Source organism: Choloepus didactylus, chromosome 23 (assembly GCF_015220235.1).
Source record: "Choloepus didactylus isolate mChoDid1 chromosome 23, mChoDid1.pri, whole genome shotgun sequence".
Classification (NCBI taxonomy): domain Eukaryota; kingdom Metazoa; phylum Chordata; class Mammalia; order Pilosa; family Megalonychidae; genus Choloepus; species Choloepus didactylus.
The window spans coordinates 533,379-553,895 of NC_051329.1; the positions used below are offsets into that span (position 1 = coordinate 533,379).

The following is a 20,517-nucleotide window of genomic DNA, read 5'->3' on the forward strand; positions in this document are numbered from 1 at the left end:
TTGTTCTAACTAGGCTCCGGGGTGCGCTTGGCTGAAGATGTGTTCCCTGAGGGCTGAGTCAGGGCTGGGGTGGTGCCTGGCTCACTGGGAAGTTTCTTCCCACCCCGCAGTCTGCTGTCCTCACTCGGGGCGGCCCAGCCTCAGGTGGGCCATGGGAGATGGAGCCGGCCTCAGTCACAACCTGTGGGGCCCTGACCGTGCCAGCACCGTCCCCAGGCTTCTCCGAGGCCCTGTCCCTGGGCCTGCCCCACACTATGCCTCAAGCCTTCCCCTTCCTTGCGTGGGGCGTTCATGAAGGAGACGCCTGAACCCGCTCTCTGTATCTTAGGGAAAAACGGTTTATTTCCTGACTGCATCCACCGGGATCATTAGAGCTTGGGTGGTGTATGTCCCGGAGTAGGAGGATGAGTCATTCAAGCCTATAAAACCCGGGGCCTTGGTAGTCTGTCCCATCTCTAATGACAATGACACAGATATTCATGCGCCAAGCCATTGTATCCTGAACACTGCTCGTTCGAGCTTCTGAATACTGTTCTCACATAAATATGCTGTCTGCACGATACCATGTGGAGCCTCGTGCGAGTCTCCACTGAGGCTTTCCACACTGAGGCCCACGAGAGCTCTTGTGTCTGTTATAGCCACCTGTTTTGTTTTATTTCAGTTTATTAATTTTTAATAATAATGAACTATAATGAGCTAGTGCGGCATTTCCCAAATGCTCTGTCTTCCTGCATCCCGATCTTGTCAGGGCAGGCTCTGGTCTGTGGCCAGCACTCCTGACCGGCTCCCCGGGTGCCCGACGGGGCCGTCCTCTGGCCAGACAGGGCTGCGAGGACGTAGAGCTGGGGTCAGCAGGCCATGGCCACGGACCCACCTGCCACCTGGCTTCATAAACGAAGCTTTAGGGGAGCACGACCAGGCTCATTTCCTCCACACGGGGTGGGCTGAATTGAGAAGTTGCAGCAGAGACCACCAGGCCTGCAAACACGAGGTGTTTACTTTGGGCTGCTGAGCTCAGGCCTGGGGCCCCCTTGCCTTGACCGCTCCCCCTTCACCTTCCCTCTCGCACCCCCAGTCTCTGTCCTCATTCTTTTGAGTGGCAAGAGCGAGGGGCCAGGTGCCCTTGTCACGCCGCGTGCTCCTTAGAGGCGGTCAGTCCTCCAAGCGTAAACTCTGCCAGGCAGCGGCTGTTGTGCTGATGCTGGGAACGGCTTCCGGGTGCAGTGTCCCTCGGGAACCGTCTCGCATCACGTGCTGTGCCATGTCCCTCGCAGGTGGAGCACATGCAGCAGGAAACTGCCACCCTGAAGAGGCAGACGCAGAGAGTCAAGGAGCAGTTTCTTCAACAGAAGGTATAAGTGCTCGTGGTTGGTTTTCTTCACGTGAAACCAGTGTGTGAGGAGAAATCCTTCACAGTATAAATGCTGCAGTAGAACAAAGCTGATCGAGAAGAATGTAGCCTTGGGGATCATGATAGTTCCGTGCCAGGCACCTCACTGATCCCAGGCTGTGTCGCCTGCACCCCGTTCAGTTTCTCCGCAGCCAGAGTGTGTGTGCAGTGGTGGTGGCACGCTGCGATCGAGGTCAGCCGAGCCGCAGCGGTCACTGCCCACACTCACAGGCGTCTGTGGACGCCCGCATCGTCGTCACGTCAGAGAATTGTGCACAGGTTGAGTTTTCTGCTTAAAATGCCTTTGGGAAATTTACCTCATGGCTCAGCTTTGAAACACATTACAGGTATGCAGAAAGGCATGGAATGTAAATTTGATAGAAGTGAAACAAATATTTATTGTTGGAAGAATGACTGCAGTTCCATATTTTCTTGCAAAACATCAGTCAAGCACTTTAAGGAATCTGAGAAAGGATGATCCCCAGAGTAACTGAGTGGTGTATTTTATTACTGAAATGCAAGCAAGAGGGTTACCTGTCTGAAGCCAGGCAGTGCACCCGAAGACGGAAGTTACCAGATTCCCAGGAATATGTGAGCCAGCAGGAGGCTGATGTGACTGCTTCGCCTGTTACACCAGGCTCCTGTTGGGGATGGTGGCGTGGTTTAGGTGGAAGCAGTAGTGAGCATAAAATAACCGTGTCTTAGATCTGATGAAACTTGGTAGGTTAGACCTAGATAGTGGGGGAAACGGCTGAAGCAAACGTTTCTGTTCCAGCTCACCGTAGTTGTTCTGTCTGCACAGGTGATGGTGGAAGCTTACCGGCGGGATGCTACCTCCAAAGACCAGCTCATCAGTGAGCTGAAAGCTACCAAGAAAAGGCTGGACTTGGAGGTGAAGGAGCTGAGGCAAGAGCTGATTAAACTGCAAGGTGAAAGGAAGTCTGTGGAGGTGGAGCACTCCCAGCTGCAGAAGGAAGTCTCACGGGTGCATCAGCAGATGGCCGGCCTTGAAGGGCACCTCCAGTCGGTGCAGAAGGAGCGTGACGAGATGGAGGCGCAGTTACAGGTTGGGGAAGCCATGCCTGGGTGGACTTAGTTTGCTGTTGAAGGCTCACTCCAGTCCAGCAAGGGCCCTTTAGATGGTCCTTCCCCTCATGCAGTGCACATCCTAGTGAGGGAAGCAGCCAGGTGAGGAGACAGAGAAATAAAGGAGACGTTGCCCTGAAGGAAGTAGACAGGGAGGTGTACATAGAGCAGCCTGAGAGCTCTCCCTGGGGCGCTCAGTGGAAGTGGCCTTTGGTTGAGAATGGAACCAAGAGGCATCCACCAGCCATGTAGAAAGCTGGGAAAGGGTCTCCATACAAGAGCAGCCAGGGGGTGGACCCCGTGTCGAGGAAGGGCAAGGGGGGCCTGAGGTGTGGTGCAGAGCCCCAGGTGGAAGGCTGGGCGGGAGGCCAGCGTGAGCCGTCAGCAGAGTGCAGTGGAGGCTGGTGAAGGTGCACGCCAGGCACAATGTGATCCGATTGGCTTGTTGAGAGGTCACCGTGGGTTGTGGGGCAGGAATCGAGCCGGTCAGGAGGTGGTCTGATCCGTCAGCTGAGAGAGGGGGTGACAGCGTAGACCGTGGGGTGACGGGAGAGGGCCCGGTGCTCAGAGACGGGCGGGTTTCATGCAGGACACCCAGGAAAGAGTGCCCTCAGCTCAGAGGTAGGAATTGGGGAGAACAGTCAACTCTGAGGGATGGCAAGCAGGGTATTAGATTGAGAGCCCCGTCTTGAAGGCCACATTTCAGAAGTCTGTGAGAGGGCCAGGAGATGCACCCACATGTCTGGCCCGAGACGGGAGGACGGGGCTGGAGGTCTTTCTGCCCAGGCTGAGTTAAGAGCGTTGGGGATGGTGCTGTCACTCACAGGAAGGTGTGGGCAGAGCAGAGGCCGATGCTGAGCTGGACCAGGGGGAGCCTCCTGCAAGAGGCCTGGGTGCTGGAGAACAGGCTGGGGGGTCATGGAGGTGGGAAGTGGCTCACCAAGGAGCAAATGGTCATCTCTGTGCCTCGTGCAGGAGAATGGAGTGAGGTCAGCCCAGGGGCTGTCCAGCGGCGGGCTCTGGGGACCTTGACGAGAGCAGAGCTGGCGGGGGTGGAGTTAGAGGGGTAGGCGCTGGGCCTGGGCAGCACACTGGCCTCTGGGGCTGCCCCCACTCTCCCAGCTTGTCTGTGACTCATACAGAAATGGAACACACCACGAAGAGGGAAATGAGAGGCTAGGAGGAGGCACAGTGCAGCCACTTGCACAGCTGAGAGCACACGGCACCCGAAGTGCCGAGGGGGCCCCTGGACGGAGGGCCCTGGGCGAGCTGCCAGGCGGGTCACGGGGGGCAGCAGGAGGGGTGGGGGTGCCGCCTTCCCCACGGAGCCCTCCTGGTGCTCTGGGCCTGCGGTGGCTCGAAACGCCTCTGACGTGGACACGCTGACGTAGAGTAAGGACAGGTGCCTCGTCACGGGCTTCTTCAGGCCCGACGCATCGCTGCGGGTCAGGCGGCAGCATGAGGGCGTTGGTGTGACTTCTCACGCTATGTTTTCCTCTCTTCTTCTTGAAGTCTTTGCAGTTTGATAAAGAGCAGATGACCACTCTTACAGAGGCGAATGAGGCGTTAAAGAGACAGATAGAAGAACTGCAGCAAGAAGCCAGGAAGTAAGTCTGCCGCTTCCCGTGGGCTGGTCTGGCAGGAGCCGGGGCTGTGTCCCGGGCCAGGCTGCAAACGCTCGCACTCCTGAGTTAATATCTGCAAAGGAGACACTTAAGGCTGAGAATGCCCCCAGAGGACACCCAGATTAAAATCACCATAGTGTCGTCATGGCGCTTGGAAACTCTGCTGAGGAGTTGTGATGTGCGTGGCCTACTTAAAGAAGGCCTAGTATGTTAAATTCCAAATTTAAAAATAGAAAATTTATTCCATTGTGATTTGCTGGTCACTTGCTCCACAAAATAATCCCATAGTTTATAAGGAACTTTGCTAAAGCATCCTCTTAAGTGGAAAGCCCCCCTTTGCCTTCATTTTCATTTGGCTTTTTGTACTGCACACTTGTTGCAACATTGTGTTCCTCCCATCCCCCTCCCCCATCTTGCCCCCAGTCCCAGCTCCCAGAGCAGGGTCAGGAGTTGGGTATTTATCTCACCCTACCCATTTCATGCTTCTGCAAACATAAATGACACACCTAACATTCACACAGACATCTGTACAAGTGCACACATGCACACACACATGTACACATCCTCCTTTAGGGGCTTCTTTACCCAAATGGCATATCCGAAACTGCCTTGCTTTTATCATCTATTAATGGAGGATTCATTAATGAATATGACTTCATTTGATATTGCTGATATTCAAGGAGAATATTTGAAAATTTTTTGTTTGGTAGAAGAGGAACTGTTTCTCTGCTTTCACAAAGTCGTTTTAAAACAGCTCTAAAAGGAGGACAAGGCAAATTCAACATTAGATTCTGTTAGTAATGAGAACAGTTGAAATTTATGGAGCCTTTGCTATGTGCTTGGCCCTGGGGTGTGCTCCTGCCATGGGTCATATCCTTCAATCTCACAGCAACCCTCCCAAGGGGAGGCTGATTCTCAGAGAGAGGAAGGAGCTTACCTGGGTTCTGCAGCTGGAGAGAGTCAGAGTATGGAGCTCAAGCAGTGTCTTCAAAGCCCAAGATCCAAACCAGTGTGCTGACCCTTGAGGAAGGAGCTAAAGAACTGATACGGACAAACTTCTAAAACATGTTTTACTTTTACTTGTATGTTGCATACTAGAAAACTGGAGTGGGTTGCACTGAAGGTTAACTTTGAATTTCTTTCTGTATTTCTTTTCCTTCACAATGTCTTAGGGCCATCACCGAACAGAAGCAAAGGATGAAATGTCTGGGCTCGGACTTGACCAGTGCACAGAAGGAGATGAAGACCAAGCACAAAGCCTACGAAAACGCTGTGGGCCTCCTCAGCCGCCGCCTGCAGGAGGCCCTCAGTGCCAAGGAGGCCTCGGAAGCTGAGCTGAGCAGGCTCCGAGCCCAGGTCGCGGACGGCAGCAGCAGCCTCACTCTACGTGTAGGTGAACAGCGGGCGTCCTGGCCAGAGTCCGGGAGAATGTGGGTGTTGGGAAGTGACACCGGGTAAACATTTCTGCCTCTAAAGCCCTTATGAAGGGCTTAGGAAAATAAAAGGCGGAACTAGTGAGCGTAGGTAGCATTTCTCTTAAAAAAACCAGTTGGGTATCAGTAACAGCCAAGAATTTCAATGGTTTATGCATTTCACTTCAGTTCATCCTTATAAAACCGATGAAGTGTGTGGTATTAACCTTGTTTTTGGTGGAGGACTCTTGGCTCAAAGAAATCGGATCCCTGGCTTCGAAGAGGCGGCCTCAGGATTTGCACGTGAGCCTCCCCACACTCTCCGTGTGAGCAGCAGCCTGTGCATGGACAGACAGCTAAAGCACAGGGACCGTGCACTGGCAGAGAAGCGTGGGCAGGGCTTGCAAGGCTTCAGGAGCTAGTGTCTGGCAGAGGCCAGAAACACTTCTTAGAGGAGGCCACGTCTGAGCTGATCTTGAAGTAGTGTGGAGGAGCTAGGGTGAAAGAAGGAGAGGGAGAGCGTTTTCGGCTGCGGGCCTCTGCTGTGGCAGGGCGTGGTAGCGGGAACGTCTTGGTGTATAGGCTGGGAGGCGGTGCGAGGGTGCGCAGACCTGTGACGGCAGCAGCCTGAGGATTTCAGGGATGGGGCCTGTGCACTTCACTTTGTGGGACAGTGATCAGCAGTGATGTGAAGGGCAGCCTGGGTCAAGAGAGGGCGGGGACAGGTGAATTCTGTTGCAGTAGTTGAGAGACGATGAGAACCAAGATTGAGATAGAACAATAGAAATCAAGAGGGGACAGTGCAACTCCCCTTTGCCCAGTGTATGGATGAATGAGTAGAAAAATGGGGGCAAAAAAAAAAAACACCCAGTGTTTTTTTTAACTTTAATTGTTCTTTTTCACTTTAACTTTTATTCTTATTACTTTTGTGTGTATGGTAATGAAAAAGTGTTCAAAAATTAATTTTGGTGATGAACGCACAACTATATAATGGTACTTTGAACAACTGAATATATGCTTTGTATGACTGCATGGTATATGAATATGTCTCAATAAAAATGAATAAAAAAAAGGGGGGGACAGTGCGAGATGTTTCTGAGATGCACTGGCCATGTCTGGTCAGGGCTGGGTGTGGAAGAGCTCATGAGCTGGTTGGGGTGTGTGAATGTATTATGTCCCCCAGAAAAAGCCATATTCCTTGATGCAATCTTGTGGGGCAGACATATTAGTGGGTATTAAGTTGGAACGTTTGGATTAGGTTGTTTGCATGGAAATGTGCCCCACCCAACTGTAGGTGATAACTGATGAGATATTTCCATGGAGGCGTGGCCCCACCCATTCAGGGTGGGCCTTGATCGGTGGAGCCATATAAATGAGCTCACGGGCAGAGGGAACTCAGTGCAGCTGTGAGTGACATTTCGAAGAGGAGCTACAGCCAAGAGGGACACTTTGAAGAAAGCACAGGAGCTGCAGATGGAGACATTTTGAAGACGGCCATTGGAAGTCGACTCTTGCTCTGGAGAAGCTAAGAGAGGACAGATACCCCAAGTGCAACTAAGAGTGACATTTTTGAGGAACTGCACACGCCAGCCACGTGCCTTCCCAGCTAACAGAGGTTTTCCAGACACCAGTGACCATCCTCCAGTGAAGGTACCCGATTGCTGATGTGTTACCTTGGACACTTTATGGCCTTAAGACTGTAACTGTGTAACCAAATAAACCCCCATTTAAAAAGCCAATCCATCTCTGGTGTTTTGCATTCTGGCAGCATTAGCAAACTAGAACACAGTGGGTCAAGGAGCCAGAAGAGTGAAGACTTTACTGAATAGCCGGTGTTCCCGTTTGCTAGAGCTGCCGTTACGCAGGATACCAGAAATAGATTGGCTTTTATAAAGGGGATTTATTAGGTTACAAATTCCTGGTTCTGAGGCCATAAAAGTATCCAAACTAAGGCATCAACAAGAGGATCTCTTCACTGAAGAATGGCTGATGGCGTCTGACACTTCTGTTGGCTGGGAAGGCACGTGGCTGGTGTCTGTTGGCCCTTTGCTCCTGGGTTGCATGTCAAAATGGCTTTCTCCAGAATCTCTCTGGGCTTTTGTATTGCTCCTCTCTCTCAGCTCCTGTGCATCCTTTCTTCTCTCTAAGTGTCTGGGGATCCTCTCTTAGCTTCTCCAGGGCAAATTCTGGGCTTCATCTCTTAGCTTAGCATCTCCAGATGTCCTTCTGTCTGCATCTCCAAGCATCTCTAAGCATCTCTGTTGGCTCCGGCTCCTGTAACAAGTAAAGAGGTTGGATCAGTAATCCAAAACATCCCAACAGAGAAAAGTCCAGGTCTGGATGGTTTCACTGCTGAATTCTACCAAACACAGAAGGATTTAAGACCAGTCTTTCCCAAACTCTGCCAAAAAAAGAAGAGGAGGGAACACTTCCTAGTTCATTTTGTGAGGCCCCCATTACCCTGAAACCAGAGCCAGATGAACACAGCACAAGAAAAGAATTACAGACTAAAAACCCTCATGACTATAAATGCAAAAATCCTCAACAGAATACTGTGAAGCCAAAACCAACATTACACATTAAAAAGATCATCCAAGTGGGATTTTATCCAGGAATGAAAGGCTGGTTCAACATAAGAAAGTCAATCAAAGTAATTCACCAAATTGATAGAATAAAGCAGAAAAAAAACACATGATCATCTCAGTTGAGACAGAAAGGACATTTGACAATAGCCAACATCCTTTTAAGATAAAAACACTCAGAAATCTAGGTGTAGAAGGGAACTTTCTCAATATGATAAAGGGCATTTAGGAAAAAAACCACAGCAGATATCTTACTCAGTGGTGAAAGACTGAAAGTAAGATCGGGAACAAGACGGGGATGCCCCCTGTCACCACTGCTATTCAGCATTGAACTGGAACTTCTATCAAGAGCAATCAGACAAGAGAAAGAAATAAAATGCATCCAAATTGGAAAGGAAGAATGAACTTATCCGTATTTTCGGATGACATGACCCTAAATAGAGAAAATCTGAAAGAATACACAAGAAAGCTACTAGCACTAATGAGGGAATTCAGTAAAGTTGCAGGATACAAGATAAACATGCAGAAGTCAGTTTCCTTTACAACAGTAATGAATAATCTGAAAAGGACAGCAAGAAATCAATTCCATTTACAATAGTATCTAAAAGAATACCTAGGAATACATTTAACCAAGAAAGTACAAAACTTGTACATTGAAAACTACAAATCATTGCTGAAAGAAATTAAAGAAGACCTAAGTAAATGAAAGGCATCCCATGTTCATGAACTGAAAGACTTAATATTGTTAAGATGTCAGTCCTGCCTAAAGTGATCCACAAATTCAATGCAATCCCTATCAAAATTCCAGCAGCATTTTTTTTTTTTTTTTAGCAAAACTGGAAAAGCTGATCCTAAAATTCATAAGGAATTGCAAAGGGCCCTGGGAATCTAAATCCATCTTGGAGGGCACACACTTCCTGACTTCAAAGCTTACTACAAATCTATAGTAATGAGAACAGTGTGGTACTGGGATAAGGATAGACATATAGACGGACAGAACAGAATTGAGAGTCCAGAGTTGAATCCACACATCTTTGGCTAGTTGATTTTTCACAAGGGGGCCTACTCCATTCAATACGGAAAGAACAGTCTGTTCTTTAAATGGTGCTGGGACAACAGGAAATCCATATATGAAAGAATAAAGGTGGACCCCTACTTCTCACCATACAAAAATTAATTCAAATGGATCAATGGCCTAAACATAAGAACTAATACTGTAAAACTCTTACAAGAAAATATAGGGAACTATCTTCAGGACCTTGTAGTAGGCAATGAATTTTCAGATTTTATACCAAAAGCATAAGCAACATCAACATGGTGATAAAAACAGCAGAGATTCAGCAAAGGATAAAAAAAGACAAGTCTCCCTTGCTTGGAACTCTGGAGGAAGGTAGAGACTGGAGAAGGATCCTACAAATGCTGAATTGAAGAAAAAGTATCAGGTAGGAAACTTCTGTCCTTTCCCCTCCCCTCACTTGGTCCACCGCAGATCTGTGGTCAATTGATTTTTGATAAGGCTCCTAAGCTCACTCCACTGGGACAGAACAGTCTCTTCAATAAATTGTGTTGGGAGAACTGGATATCCATAACCAAAAGAATGAAAGAGGACCCCTGTCTTACACTCTGTTCCAAAGTTAACCCAAAATGGATTAGAGACCTAAATATAAGATCCAGTACTGGAGAACTAAAAACAATATAGGGAAATAACTTCAAGATCTAGTGATTGGTGGTATCTTAGACTACACCGAAAGCGCAAGCAACGAAAGAGAAAACAGATAAAGGGGACCTCCTCAAAATCAAGTACTTCTGTGCTTCAAAAGACTTTGTCAAAAAGGTGAGAAGTCAACCAGCTCATTGGAAGAAAATATTTGGAAACCACGTATCTGATAAGGGTTTAATATCCCGTATATATAAAGAAATCCTACAACTCAACAATAAAAAGACAACCCAATTTAAAAATGGGCAAAGACGTGAATAGATATTTCTCTAAAGAAGAAATACAGATGGTTAAGAGGCACATGACAAGATTCTCATGTTCACAGGCTGTTAGGGAAATGCAAATCAAAACCACATTGAGATATCATTTCACACCTACTAGAATGGCCACGATTAAACAAAAAGGCAACTACAAGTGTTGGAGAGGATGTGGAGAATTGGAACACTTACTCACTGCTGGTGGGAATGTCAAATGGTGCAGCTGCTGTGAGGGATGGTTTGGCGGTTCCTTAGAAATCTAAATAAAGAGTTGCCTACCCCGAGCAATCCTGCTACTCAGGAAATAATTGGAATATCTGAAAGCAGGGATGCAATCAGATATTTGTACACAGATGTCCACGGCAATATTATTCACATTTGCCAAAAGATGGAACAACCGAAGGGTCCATCAACAGGTGAAAGAATAAACAAAATGTGGTGTATACGTACGATGGAACACTATTTGGCCATAAAAAGGAATGAAGTCCTGAAGCACGCGATAACATGGATGACCCTTAGGACATTATATTAAGTGAAATAAGTCAGACACAAAAGGACACATATTTTACAATCTTATTGGTATAAACTAATTATAGTATGTAGACTCACAGACGTAAAATACAGAATATAGGTTACCAGGATATAGAATGAGGCTGGAGAATGGAGACTGATTGTTTAATATGTGCAGGATGTTTAACTGGTGTCAACTTAACATTTGCAAATGGACAGAGGTGATGGCAAGTTATTGTGAGTATAATTAACAGTGCTGGACTGTGGGTGAATGTGGTGGAAAGGGGAAGTTTAGTGTCATGTGTGTCACCAGAAGGAAAGCTGGAGGATAAAACATGGGAATGTGTAACAAAAATCTTGTGGTGGACAATGTCTATGATTAACTGTACAAATATTACAACATTCTTTCATGAACCAGAGCAGATGTATAATACTATTATAAGGAGTTAATAATAGATACATGGGAAACTGTGCCTAATGCAAAGAATGGACTGTAGTTAACAGTAATATTATAATAGTCTTTCATCAACACTGAGAAATTTACCACACCAAAGTTAAGGGTCAATAATATGGGGAATAAGAGTTTTCTTTTTATTTATTTTCTGAAGTAATGAAAATGTTCTAAATTTGATCATAAGGCTGTATGCACAACCATGTGATAATACTGTGAACCAGTGATTGTATACTTTGAATGGTTTCTATGCTGTTTTATTTTATCTCAATAAAACTGCATTACAAAAAAGCATAAGCAACCAAAGAAAAAATAGACAAAATGGATTTCATTAAAATTAAAACTTTCGTGCATCAAAGGACTTTACCAAGAAAGTGAAAAGACAGCTTACAGAATGGAAGAAAATATTTGGAAACCATATATCTGAAAAAAGTTTAATTCCAGAATATATAAAGAATTTCTACAACTCAACAACAAAAAGACAGATGAGCCAATTTTAAAATGGGCTAAGGATTTGAATAGACATTTCTCCAAAGAAGATGTTCAAATGGTCATTAAATATATGAAAGATGCTCAAAATCATTAGCCAATTAAAAAATGCAAATTAAAACTATGAGATATCACTTTACACCCACGAAGATGGCTATTATTAAAAAATCTAAAAAAACAAGGTTGGTAAGGATTCAGAGAAATAGGAACCCTTGGACGTTGTTTGTGGCAGTTTAAAATGGTAGGGCTGCTGTGGGAAAGAGTTTGTTTCCCCAGAAAATTAAACATAGAATTACTATATGACCCAGCAATTTCACTCCTAGGTATCTACCCCGAAGAACTGGACGCAGAAACTCAGACATAAATTGACACACCAATGTTCATTACATTTTTATTCACAGTAGCCCAGCTGTGAAAGGAACTCACATGTCCATCAACAGATGAACAACTGAACAAAACGCGGCCTGTCCATACAATGGAATATCATTCCGCTGTAAAAAAAAAAACGAAGTGCTGATACATGCGAATATTAAAGGCATCATGTTGCGTGAAATAAGCCAGACACAAAAGAACACATATTGTATGATTTCTCATATACGAAATACTTGGAATAAGCAAATTCATAGAGACAAAAAGCAGAATAGTAGTTACCAGGAGTGGGGGGGATGGGGAGTTATTACTAAATGCGTATGAGTTTTGGTTTGGGATGATGAAAATAGTCTGGAAGTTGTGGTGAAAGTTATACGGTATTGTCAGTGTACTTAATGTCAAAGAATTATCTACTTAAAGTGATTTTTATGTTACGCACATTTTGCCACAACTGAACAAAAACGTTGAGGAAAGGGGACTTGGTTTCATAAGATGTGAAATGCATGGACGTGACTCGGCTTTCCTTTCGAGGTCAGGCTGCAGGTCCCTCGCCCCGTGCTGTGGAGAGGAAGGTCTCGGCAGGCTCTCGGTGCCCCGGGCCTGCACCAGCCGCCCTGTGCCTTGGTGGCCGTCGTGTTGCTCCCGGAGTCTCTCGTGGAGGCTGCAGTTGCCGTAAAGTCCACTTCATCCCTTCGCCTTTAACTCGGGGAACACACTTGGAAAGCAACAGTTTTAGGTTTAACCTTTGACATTAGGCCCCTTGGTATCCAGAGTGGGAAACAGGTCCCAGAACTGTTATCTTAGAGCCCTAGAGACAAAGAGCAGTTCTGCGGGTTTATGTAGTGCCAAGATGGGTCCCTGAGACCTTGATTCTTACATTTAGGCTGATCCTTTCTGTCTGGATCCGAGACAGATGAGCTTGGGTGGAGTCTGTGTCACTTAGGGCTTCTGAGACGTACAGTCTAAGTACATTATTCCTTCTCTAGTGATGTGCCAGCCTCAGAAAGTTGGCTGCTCTGTTGCTCAACAGCACCGGCTCCGCACTCGGGAAGCCTCTCTCGTGTTACTCCAGCTGTTAAGAACAGCGAATGTTAATGACGTCTTTTCTTCCTAAAGTTACCATTCATTATCTGTTAGTAAAGCTACAGTACTAAGTAAATGTTACAACCTTAAAAAAAAAAAAAAGAATATGGGGTGATGAATGCACAGCTATAGGATAGTACTGTGAACAGCTGATTGTACACCATGGATGATTGTATGGTATGTGAATATATCAATAAAACTGAATGTAAAAAAAAAAAAGAGTAAAGAAAAGAGAAATGTTACAAGAATATGTTCAGCGTAATTGCTAGCATATCACAGGTTGAACACCGTGGGAGGGTGTGAGGTGACGGGCGGGTTCGCTCATCACGCGGAGCCCTGATGCAAGCCTCGGACCGTAGCTCGTCGCGTCCTTACAGTAACATTACAGGTTCATCAGCTGTGAGAAAGGCACCACATGAATGCAGTGTTGATCATAGCAAAAACTGTGTGTAGGGGAGGGCATATATGGAAATGTTGTCCTTTCTGCGTGATTTTTCTGTAAACCTACAACTTCTCTAATTAAAAACAAAAAATTAAAAGTGGTACCAAAAAGCTTGCTAACCAAGTCCTCTTCACACTTTGGCTATTAGGAAAGAATTCAGAGCCTGGAGGCAGAGCTGCAGACGGTGGGTCAGGGCAAGGCGATGCTGGAGAAGGAGCTCCAGGAGATCATTTCACTGACCAGCCAGGAGCTGGAGGAGTACCGGGAGAAGGTGCTGGAGCTTGAGGACGAGGTAACTGCCCGTGCGCCTGCTCCTCGGGGCAGTGAGTAAACGAGGTCATTCCACATCTAGAACGGCATTAACTGCACGGGGACTCCAGCACAGTGAGGAAAGAGACGCTGAGGGTCGCGGACTTCTGCCAAGACCTTTGCTCTGCATTACAGCTGTGTGTCTCGAAACCCCTAGGCCCTATGTGGAGCAGCTCAGTCATCAGCGTCTTCACGTGTAGTTGTCACGATGGTCCCTTGTGTGGAGTGACCCTGCTTGGAATGCTTTGGTTGCAAGTAACAAAATGAAAACTGCGTGCTTTTTGCACACATCTCGAAGGGTGTAGGGGCCTCTGCCCCTGTCCTGTAATGTGTTCTGATGAGACTGGCTCAGGTTAGATGCCCGTCCCGGAACCAACCCTGGGCAAGGGGGCGGCTGAGCAGTTTGGCCTGGACCATCTGCCGGGTCTCCAGAGGCTCCCTGTCCCCAGGAAACACCTGGGCTGCTAGGAGTCGGGGAGGAAGTGCAGCGGGTGATAGGGAAGGGCAGCTGGATGCCTCTCGGATCCTAAAGCAGGTGGATCACAGCCAGTGTCACAAATGGGGCCCACCGCTTAGTTTTCTTGGGTAGTTTTCATGTGATGTTTTTATTGCATTTCAGTTTTAGCTGGATTTTATTGGAAATCGCTAACCTATTTCTGGTGTGACAGCTCCACTAACCACAGTATGTAATTTCACAGTTTCTGTGATTTGTTTCAGCTTCAGGAATCCAGAGGCTTTAGGAGGAAGATCAAGCGTCTTGAGGAAATGAATAAAAAGTTGGCCCTTGAGTTAGAGCACAAGCGAGGGAGGCTTACGGGCCTGGGACAGTCCAACGCAGCTCTGCGGGAGCACAACAGCATCCTGGAAACAGCCTTAGCCAAGAGGGAGGCCGACCTCGTCCAGCTGAATCTTCAGGTAGTCAAACCATTCCCCTGAAACAGAGGAGAGGTGCTGGAGGCCAGGGGCATTCCAAGTGTTTTCTCTCTCTGTTTCGTCCTTGTGACCATCTTCAGGGAAGGTGTCACCATCTTCCAGAAGCTGAATCCCAAGCTTTCCAGGGAGGTCTAGCATCACATGCCAGAACAGTGGAGGGTGGAGCTGACGGCCAAATCGTGCCGCAGTCTCGAATTATTCAGTCAACAGAGTTTCGAGCATATTCATTTGGTTCTAGCTTCCTCCACTCTCACTGTTTTTGCACCTGTGTGCCTTGCCCATGACCAAATGATCATAGTCTGTGATCCCAAATTCCTGGTTCTGTGACATGTTCTCCAGAAATAGATTTCACCCGCCCTCCTTGGTCAGGCCTTCATTTGTGACGTCTGGCTGCCTGGCCCCGAGCGGTGAGCCTCCTTTAGTGGTGTCCACCCGTCTGGTCCCGAGGGGTGGCCCCTTTGTGACGTCCACCCGTGTGCCTCTGAGCGGTGGGCCCTGTCCCCTTCCTGATCTCTCTGGCGCCGTGATCCAGGTGCAGGCAGTTCTGCAGCGCAAAGAGGAGGAGGATCGCCACATGAAGCAGATGGTCCAGGCCTTGCAGATGGCACTGGAGAAAGAAAAGGAGAGAGTGAACAGCCTCAAGGAGCAGGTATGCCTGGCTTCCGCCGAGCGTCTGCCTAGCTTTCAGTTGCAGCCTGGTAGAGCCTTTCTGGAATGTGGCGTCTCAGTGTCTACCAAAGGGCGCCCTCTGACATGCCAGCTTCTCTTCCGGGGACTCACTTTGTAAATCTTCTCACTCGTGTCTGCAGAGGACAGAGATGTCCCGTGGTGGTGTTGGGAACGATGAGCAGGCAGAGAGCCCTGACGCTCATCAGTGGAGGGATTAGGGTCAGATCCAGATCCAGTCACCTGGGTTTCAGAGCTGCAGGGCTGGCGAGTGCTTCGCCAGGGAGAGATGTCCCAGCTTGGCACGTTGAGTTAAAAAGAACAAGCTGCAGAACAACTTCTGACCCTGTTTGTGTTAACAAAGCAAACCAAAAAGGTGGCTGTGTTTATCCCTTGCAGCGTGTGAAATGCTTTTCTCAGCTGGCTCCTTTTCCTGCTGCAGGTCTGGCTAGCTCGTCAGAGAGGCCTGCTTACCCACCCACCCCCAGGCTGCAGTAAACCTCAGCTCCCCCTGCAGAGTCCCCACTGCCCCTCTGTCTGCTGCTTGTCTCCTCCGCTGGAGCACAAGCTGCCCAGGACAGGGATGGTCCTAGCTCCTGGCAAGCTGGAGACTCCACACGTGCTAAAAAAGTGTGAGCAAGTGAGGGCGTGAGAGCATGCGTTTCACACGTGTATACACAAGAAATGACTGTGTCTCTGAAGCAAGATGGGAAGGGAGACATCACCTCCCTTTAAACTCCATGTTTGAATTAGTTTACAAGTTCTAATTACTTTCACAATTAAAAATCTTCAACCTAAGAATATAGCATCTTTAGTTCTTATGACCTTGATTTTCACACAGCCTTTTAAATGTTTTTTCTATGATTATATAATAGAGATTTAAAGAAAAAAGTTTCTTTATTTCTTGGGTGAGGAAGTAAAATAGTCTTTTAAAATAGAACAAACTTTTAAGATATTGTGAGAGTAATCTCAACATGAACAGTTTGGCTTGTCTTGACCACATGTGCTGCCCCTTGCAGTAGTTCACGCTCCGCTGAGCAGTCGGCTGGCACTGCCGGCCTCCCTCCCCTGCCTCCCTGTCTTCTGCTCTGTGCTCGGGTATCACTGATTAATCCTGTTCTCGCCGTAAGGCATAGCTAGGAAAACTGTAACTGAAATCACCAGGAAAAGTAATGTATATATGTAGACATCATATATATATGAGTGATGCTTAATTATTTTGTTAAAACCCAGTACTTATCTCCTTATTGTTCTTATTGCCCTGATTGTAAACATAGTATATGCTAAGAGAAAGTTCAAAACAGCGTGAAGATCAGAGTACAGAGCTCCTCCAGCCTCCAGCCGGCGGTGGCCACCGTAGCCGTGTTGGTGAGCCCAGCGCCCCGACAGCAGAGAGCATTTTAATTGATTTGTAAGAGCTCTCTGTATGTTTGTCTGTTATACATCAATAGTTTTTCCACGTTTGTCATCATTTTTTATAGCGATTCTTTATTTTTATTTCTTCTTTTCCAAAATTAAAAATTTCAGTCAAATTTACCAGCCATTTTTTTTAAATGGTTTCTGGATTTTCTGTAATTAAAGACCTACATACCTAATTATAAAATCATTTTTTATACAAAGGTTTATTTTTTAAAAACCAATATGCCTGCTGCCACCTTTGTTTTTAAATACACTGCTTGCTAGTGCAAGTGGACAAGAAAACTCAATTATTGGAAGGGAAAATGGAATTTTTGGTTATATCCTGGGAATTTGCAGGTCTTGTTAGAAATGAGAGAATTTATTGATAAACTATGGAAGCAATTAAAGTTCAGAAAAGAGACTAGTTACTTCATAAATAGATAATAACTAGTAGCTTTATTGCAGTGAGAGGATATGATGGAAAAGTAGATGACTCTCAAAAAATGTCAACGATGAACAAGAAATGTATACATTTGCCCAGCGAAGAATGAAAACTGTTTAGACAAAGAACGTCACAAGGAAGTGTGTGCCCCAGCGTCCTCGGAGCTGCGCGCTGCGAGCTGTGTGCCAGCACTGGGGGTGCCGCGGCCCTGCAGGGAACTTGAAACCTGCAGAAGACCCGGGAGCGTGGTAGCTCCACCGCGGCACTCGACTCCTAGGAGCTGCATGCTTTGCACAGCCTGCCTGTGTCCACCAGTAACCACAGCGTTCTTGTCTTTAGGTTGCTGCCACCAAGGCTGAAGCCGGGCACAGCCGCCGCCACTTCAGGGCCGCCACCTTGGAGCTGAGTGAGGTGAAGAAGGAGCTGCAGGCCAAAGAGCAGCTGGTGCAGAAGCTGCAGGCCGAGGCCGACAGCCTGCGGTGAGCCCCATGTCCTGTGGTGGGGAGACACACATTGTGGAATCACGAAGTGTGTCCTTACCAGGATCCATGGCGGGGGTGGCACAGTCTGGTCCCCACGTCCTCACGAGGTCACTGGTGCATTCAGTACACTGAGGCCACTTGATTTTTAGCAAACTGCTGGGTGCTGGGGAGGGAAATCCAGGAAGGATTCCGTATCTGAGGACTGCCTGCAGGAGGCCTGCACTTGAGCTCTTTTTGAAGCTGCAGCTTTCATGCTCTCTCCCACCCCCGTTCCCAGCTTCACCTCGTCCTCCACTGAAAGCACAGGCTGCAGGGCTGTGGCCAGGCCAGCTGTGGTGAGGACGGGCCCTGGTGCCGGGGCACCACTGCCTCCCTGTGGACCAGCCTCGCTGGGCTCGGGGCCAAATCCTGGCTTCTGCCTCTTGGCGACTCTGGAGGATTTTTAACGGGTTGATCAGGCCTCCCGCTCACAGAGGGGTTTTGTGAGAACATGTTGAGACCCTGCCTTGTAAAGTACCTGAAGAGTAGTGCAGAGTGAGCACCACATGACTTTACTGTTATTTTGAGTCTCACCCAGTACTGCTGGGATTCAGCCAGTGAAATTCTAAAGTTGAAACGTAACTTGGAAGAAGGCTATCATGTCATTCTTGTTTTTCGCACTAGGATTCAGGAGGGGAAGCAGTCTCAAGAAATGGTGCAATTCCAGGAGGAGTTGGCCGAGGCCAGGACCCAGCTTCAGCTCCTGCAGAAGCAGCTGGATGAGCAGCTGAGCAGACAGCCCGAGGGAAACCAAGAGGTGACACATCGGGGCCATGTCGCCTCGCTTGTTAACTCTGCTGGTTGATACCTTTAAATATTTCATTTCCTGTGTGTTTTCAAAATATTTTTTTTCTGATTGTGGTATTAAAAGATACTTTTATCAACATAAACAGAGGTACAATTAGAACAATTTTCTAGTCTGAGAAAGCCACTTTAAGATGCTTTTGATTATGTGACTTTTTCCCTCCTTTAGATTGAAAATCTCAAATGGGAAGTGGATCAGAAAGAGAGAGAAATCCAGTCCTTGAAGCAGCAGCTGGACTCAACTGAACAGCAGGGTAGAAAAGAATTGGAGGGGATCCAGCAGTTGCTGCAGGTACCGCTCGGCGAGGGCTGGGATGGCACGTCGGGCAGCATTTCGCAGATGTGCTGCAGGTGCAGCTGCCACCGCTGGCTGTGAGCTCGGGCTGGGGCGCAGGAAGCTTCCGAATGTGGGAGCCCCTTTTCAGACAGGCGGATTGCACAGTGCCTGGCTCTGCCCCCATGTAAGAAACACGGTCCTGTTAGATCTGTAAGTGAGAAACTACAGCTGGAGGTTCTCTCCCGTGTGGAGGTGCTCTGTGAAGATTTCCGCGTGGAAAGTCCTGGCTGCTCGGGGAAAGGACCAGGAACTTCAGGCTTCTTGGCTGAGGCTCCTCACACATTTGCCAGTGGCCTGAGGAACGATTAGAATCGGTTCACAGTGTCTCCTAGTAATGGTTTGGCTTGTTCTAGTAGCTGCCCTTGGCATTTAAATGGGGGGCCTTGGGGTTATTGTAGAACTTGGACGTGGGAGTGTTACTGGCTCCTGGGCAGAGGCTCTCAAATGTGGATGAGAATATTGGAGACATGAATGTAATTGGTTGTTGGAATTAAACTGTTGGAGAAGAAATTAGGCTGAGACAGGACACATCATGTTTTTCATCTTGTAAACATCAGCCTTACAGTGTTAGTCCTTTAGAATTATCTGTGACATGCTGTGCAAGACCTCAGCAGTGTGTTTAAAATCTGTCAGCTTTTGATTTTCTTCAATAGCTAAAAAATCTGTGACTTCACTTTCCTTAGAATATCAAGTCTGAATTGGAGATGGTGCAGGAAGATCTGTCCATGACTCAGAGAGAGAAGTTTATGCTCCAAGCCAAAGTGTCCGAGCTGAAGAACAGCATGAAGACGCTGCTCCAGCAGAACCAGCAGCTGAAGCTGGACCTAAAACGAGGCTCCGCAAAGAAGGTAGCTCAGCTCCAGGTCTCTGTCGGATGGGTTTGTTTGGATGTGAGCTGGCAGATTGTCCTCTTATGTAGGCGTAAACACCGTCTCACCAGCATTTGGTGAGCACTGCTACGTGCTGCGTGTGACCGATGGCTGGAGTGTTCGGCTCGGACAGAGGCCACATCAGTGCCTTCGGTGCCTTTCTGTCTGAGCGCCTCTCTTCGTTTTGTTGTAACGTGCTTTACAAACCACATGAGCGTGCGGTTTCTGACAGGGTGGTCCTTGCTTGTGTTAGTACCAGCCTGGCACGGCTGGGGACACAGCAGCTCGTTGCTGCCAGAAAGGTCCTGGGAGCCTGGGAGCCCCAAAGCCACTGCCACAGGTTCCACCCAGAGTCCGGGAGGCCTGGCCATGCTCCGCGTCAGGCACGTGTGTAGGAGGCAGAAAGCCTGACCGGGGGCTGTGCTGAAAAAGTCCTAGAGAGGGGAGTCTGATACATTGCAAATTTTATGTAATTTCTTAGAGAAACTCAAAAGCTTTCATTGGAAACTGCTGTGCAAGAGTTTTAGATTGGGATTTAACCCTCTTGAGGATGCTGGGCTCTGTCAAAACACCAGCATGGCATGTGACTCCCTTTTGACAAGTGAGAGAATCCAGCTCCTAGAGGAGTCATGCAATTCAAACAGAAAAACCTGTGTTTTATGCTTTGGTACGTGTGTTAGAAATGACTTACTCATTCAGCCAGCACTTCTTGAGCCCCTGTGACTGCAGGCACCATTGAGAGAAAACCAGAGTGGAACCGCTCCCTTCCCACGAGGACTTATGGCTGGGGTGGCGGAGATACCTGCTGGCTGTCCTGACGTGTGC

At 47.6% G+C, this 20,517-nt stretch overlaps 1 protein-coding gene across 5 annotated transcripts in view; it reads left to right on the forward strand.

Moving 5' to 3' along the window:
* Positions 1–20,517, forward strand: part of GOLGA3 (golgin A3) — an 80,732-nt gene that overhangs the window by 55,923 nt on the left and 4,292 nt on the right. For all 5 annotated transcript variants that reach the window (XM_037817005.1, XM_037817009.1, XM_037817008.1 and 2 more), the window contains exons 12-22: positions 1,275–1,352; positions 2,193–2,456; positions 3,989–4,083; positions 5,274–5,490; positions 13,562–13,705; positions 14,440–14,637; positions 15,188–15,304; positions 17,501–17,640; positions 18,307–18,439; positions 18,656–18,778; positions 19,507–19,671. In XM_037817005.1, the coding sequence (XP_037672933.1) occupies positions 1,275–1,352; positions 2,193–2,456; positions 3,989–4,083; positions 5,274–5,490; positions 13,562–13,705; positions 14,440–14,637; positions 15,188–15,304; positions 17,501–17,640; positions 18,307–18,439; positions 18,656–18,778; positions 19,507–19,671 (1,674 nt within the window). The remainder of the gene's footprint in view (positions 1–1,274; positions 1,353–2,192; positions 2,457–3,988; positions 4,084–5,273; positions 5,491–13,561; positions 13,706–14,439; positions 14,638–15,187; positions 15,305–17,500; positions 17,641–18,306; positions 18,440–18,655; positions 18,779–19,506; positions 19,672–20,517) is intronic.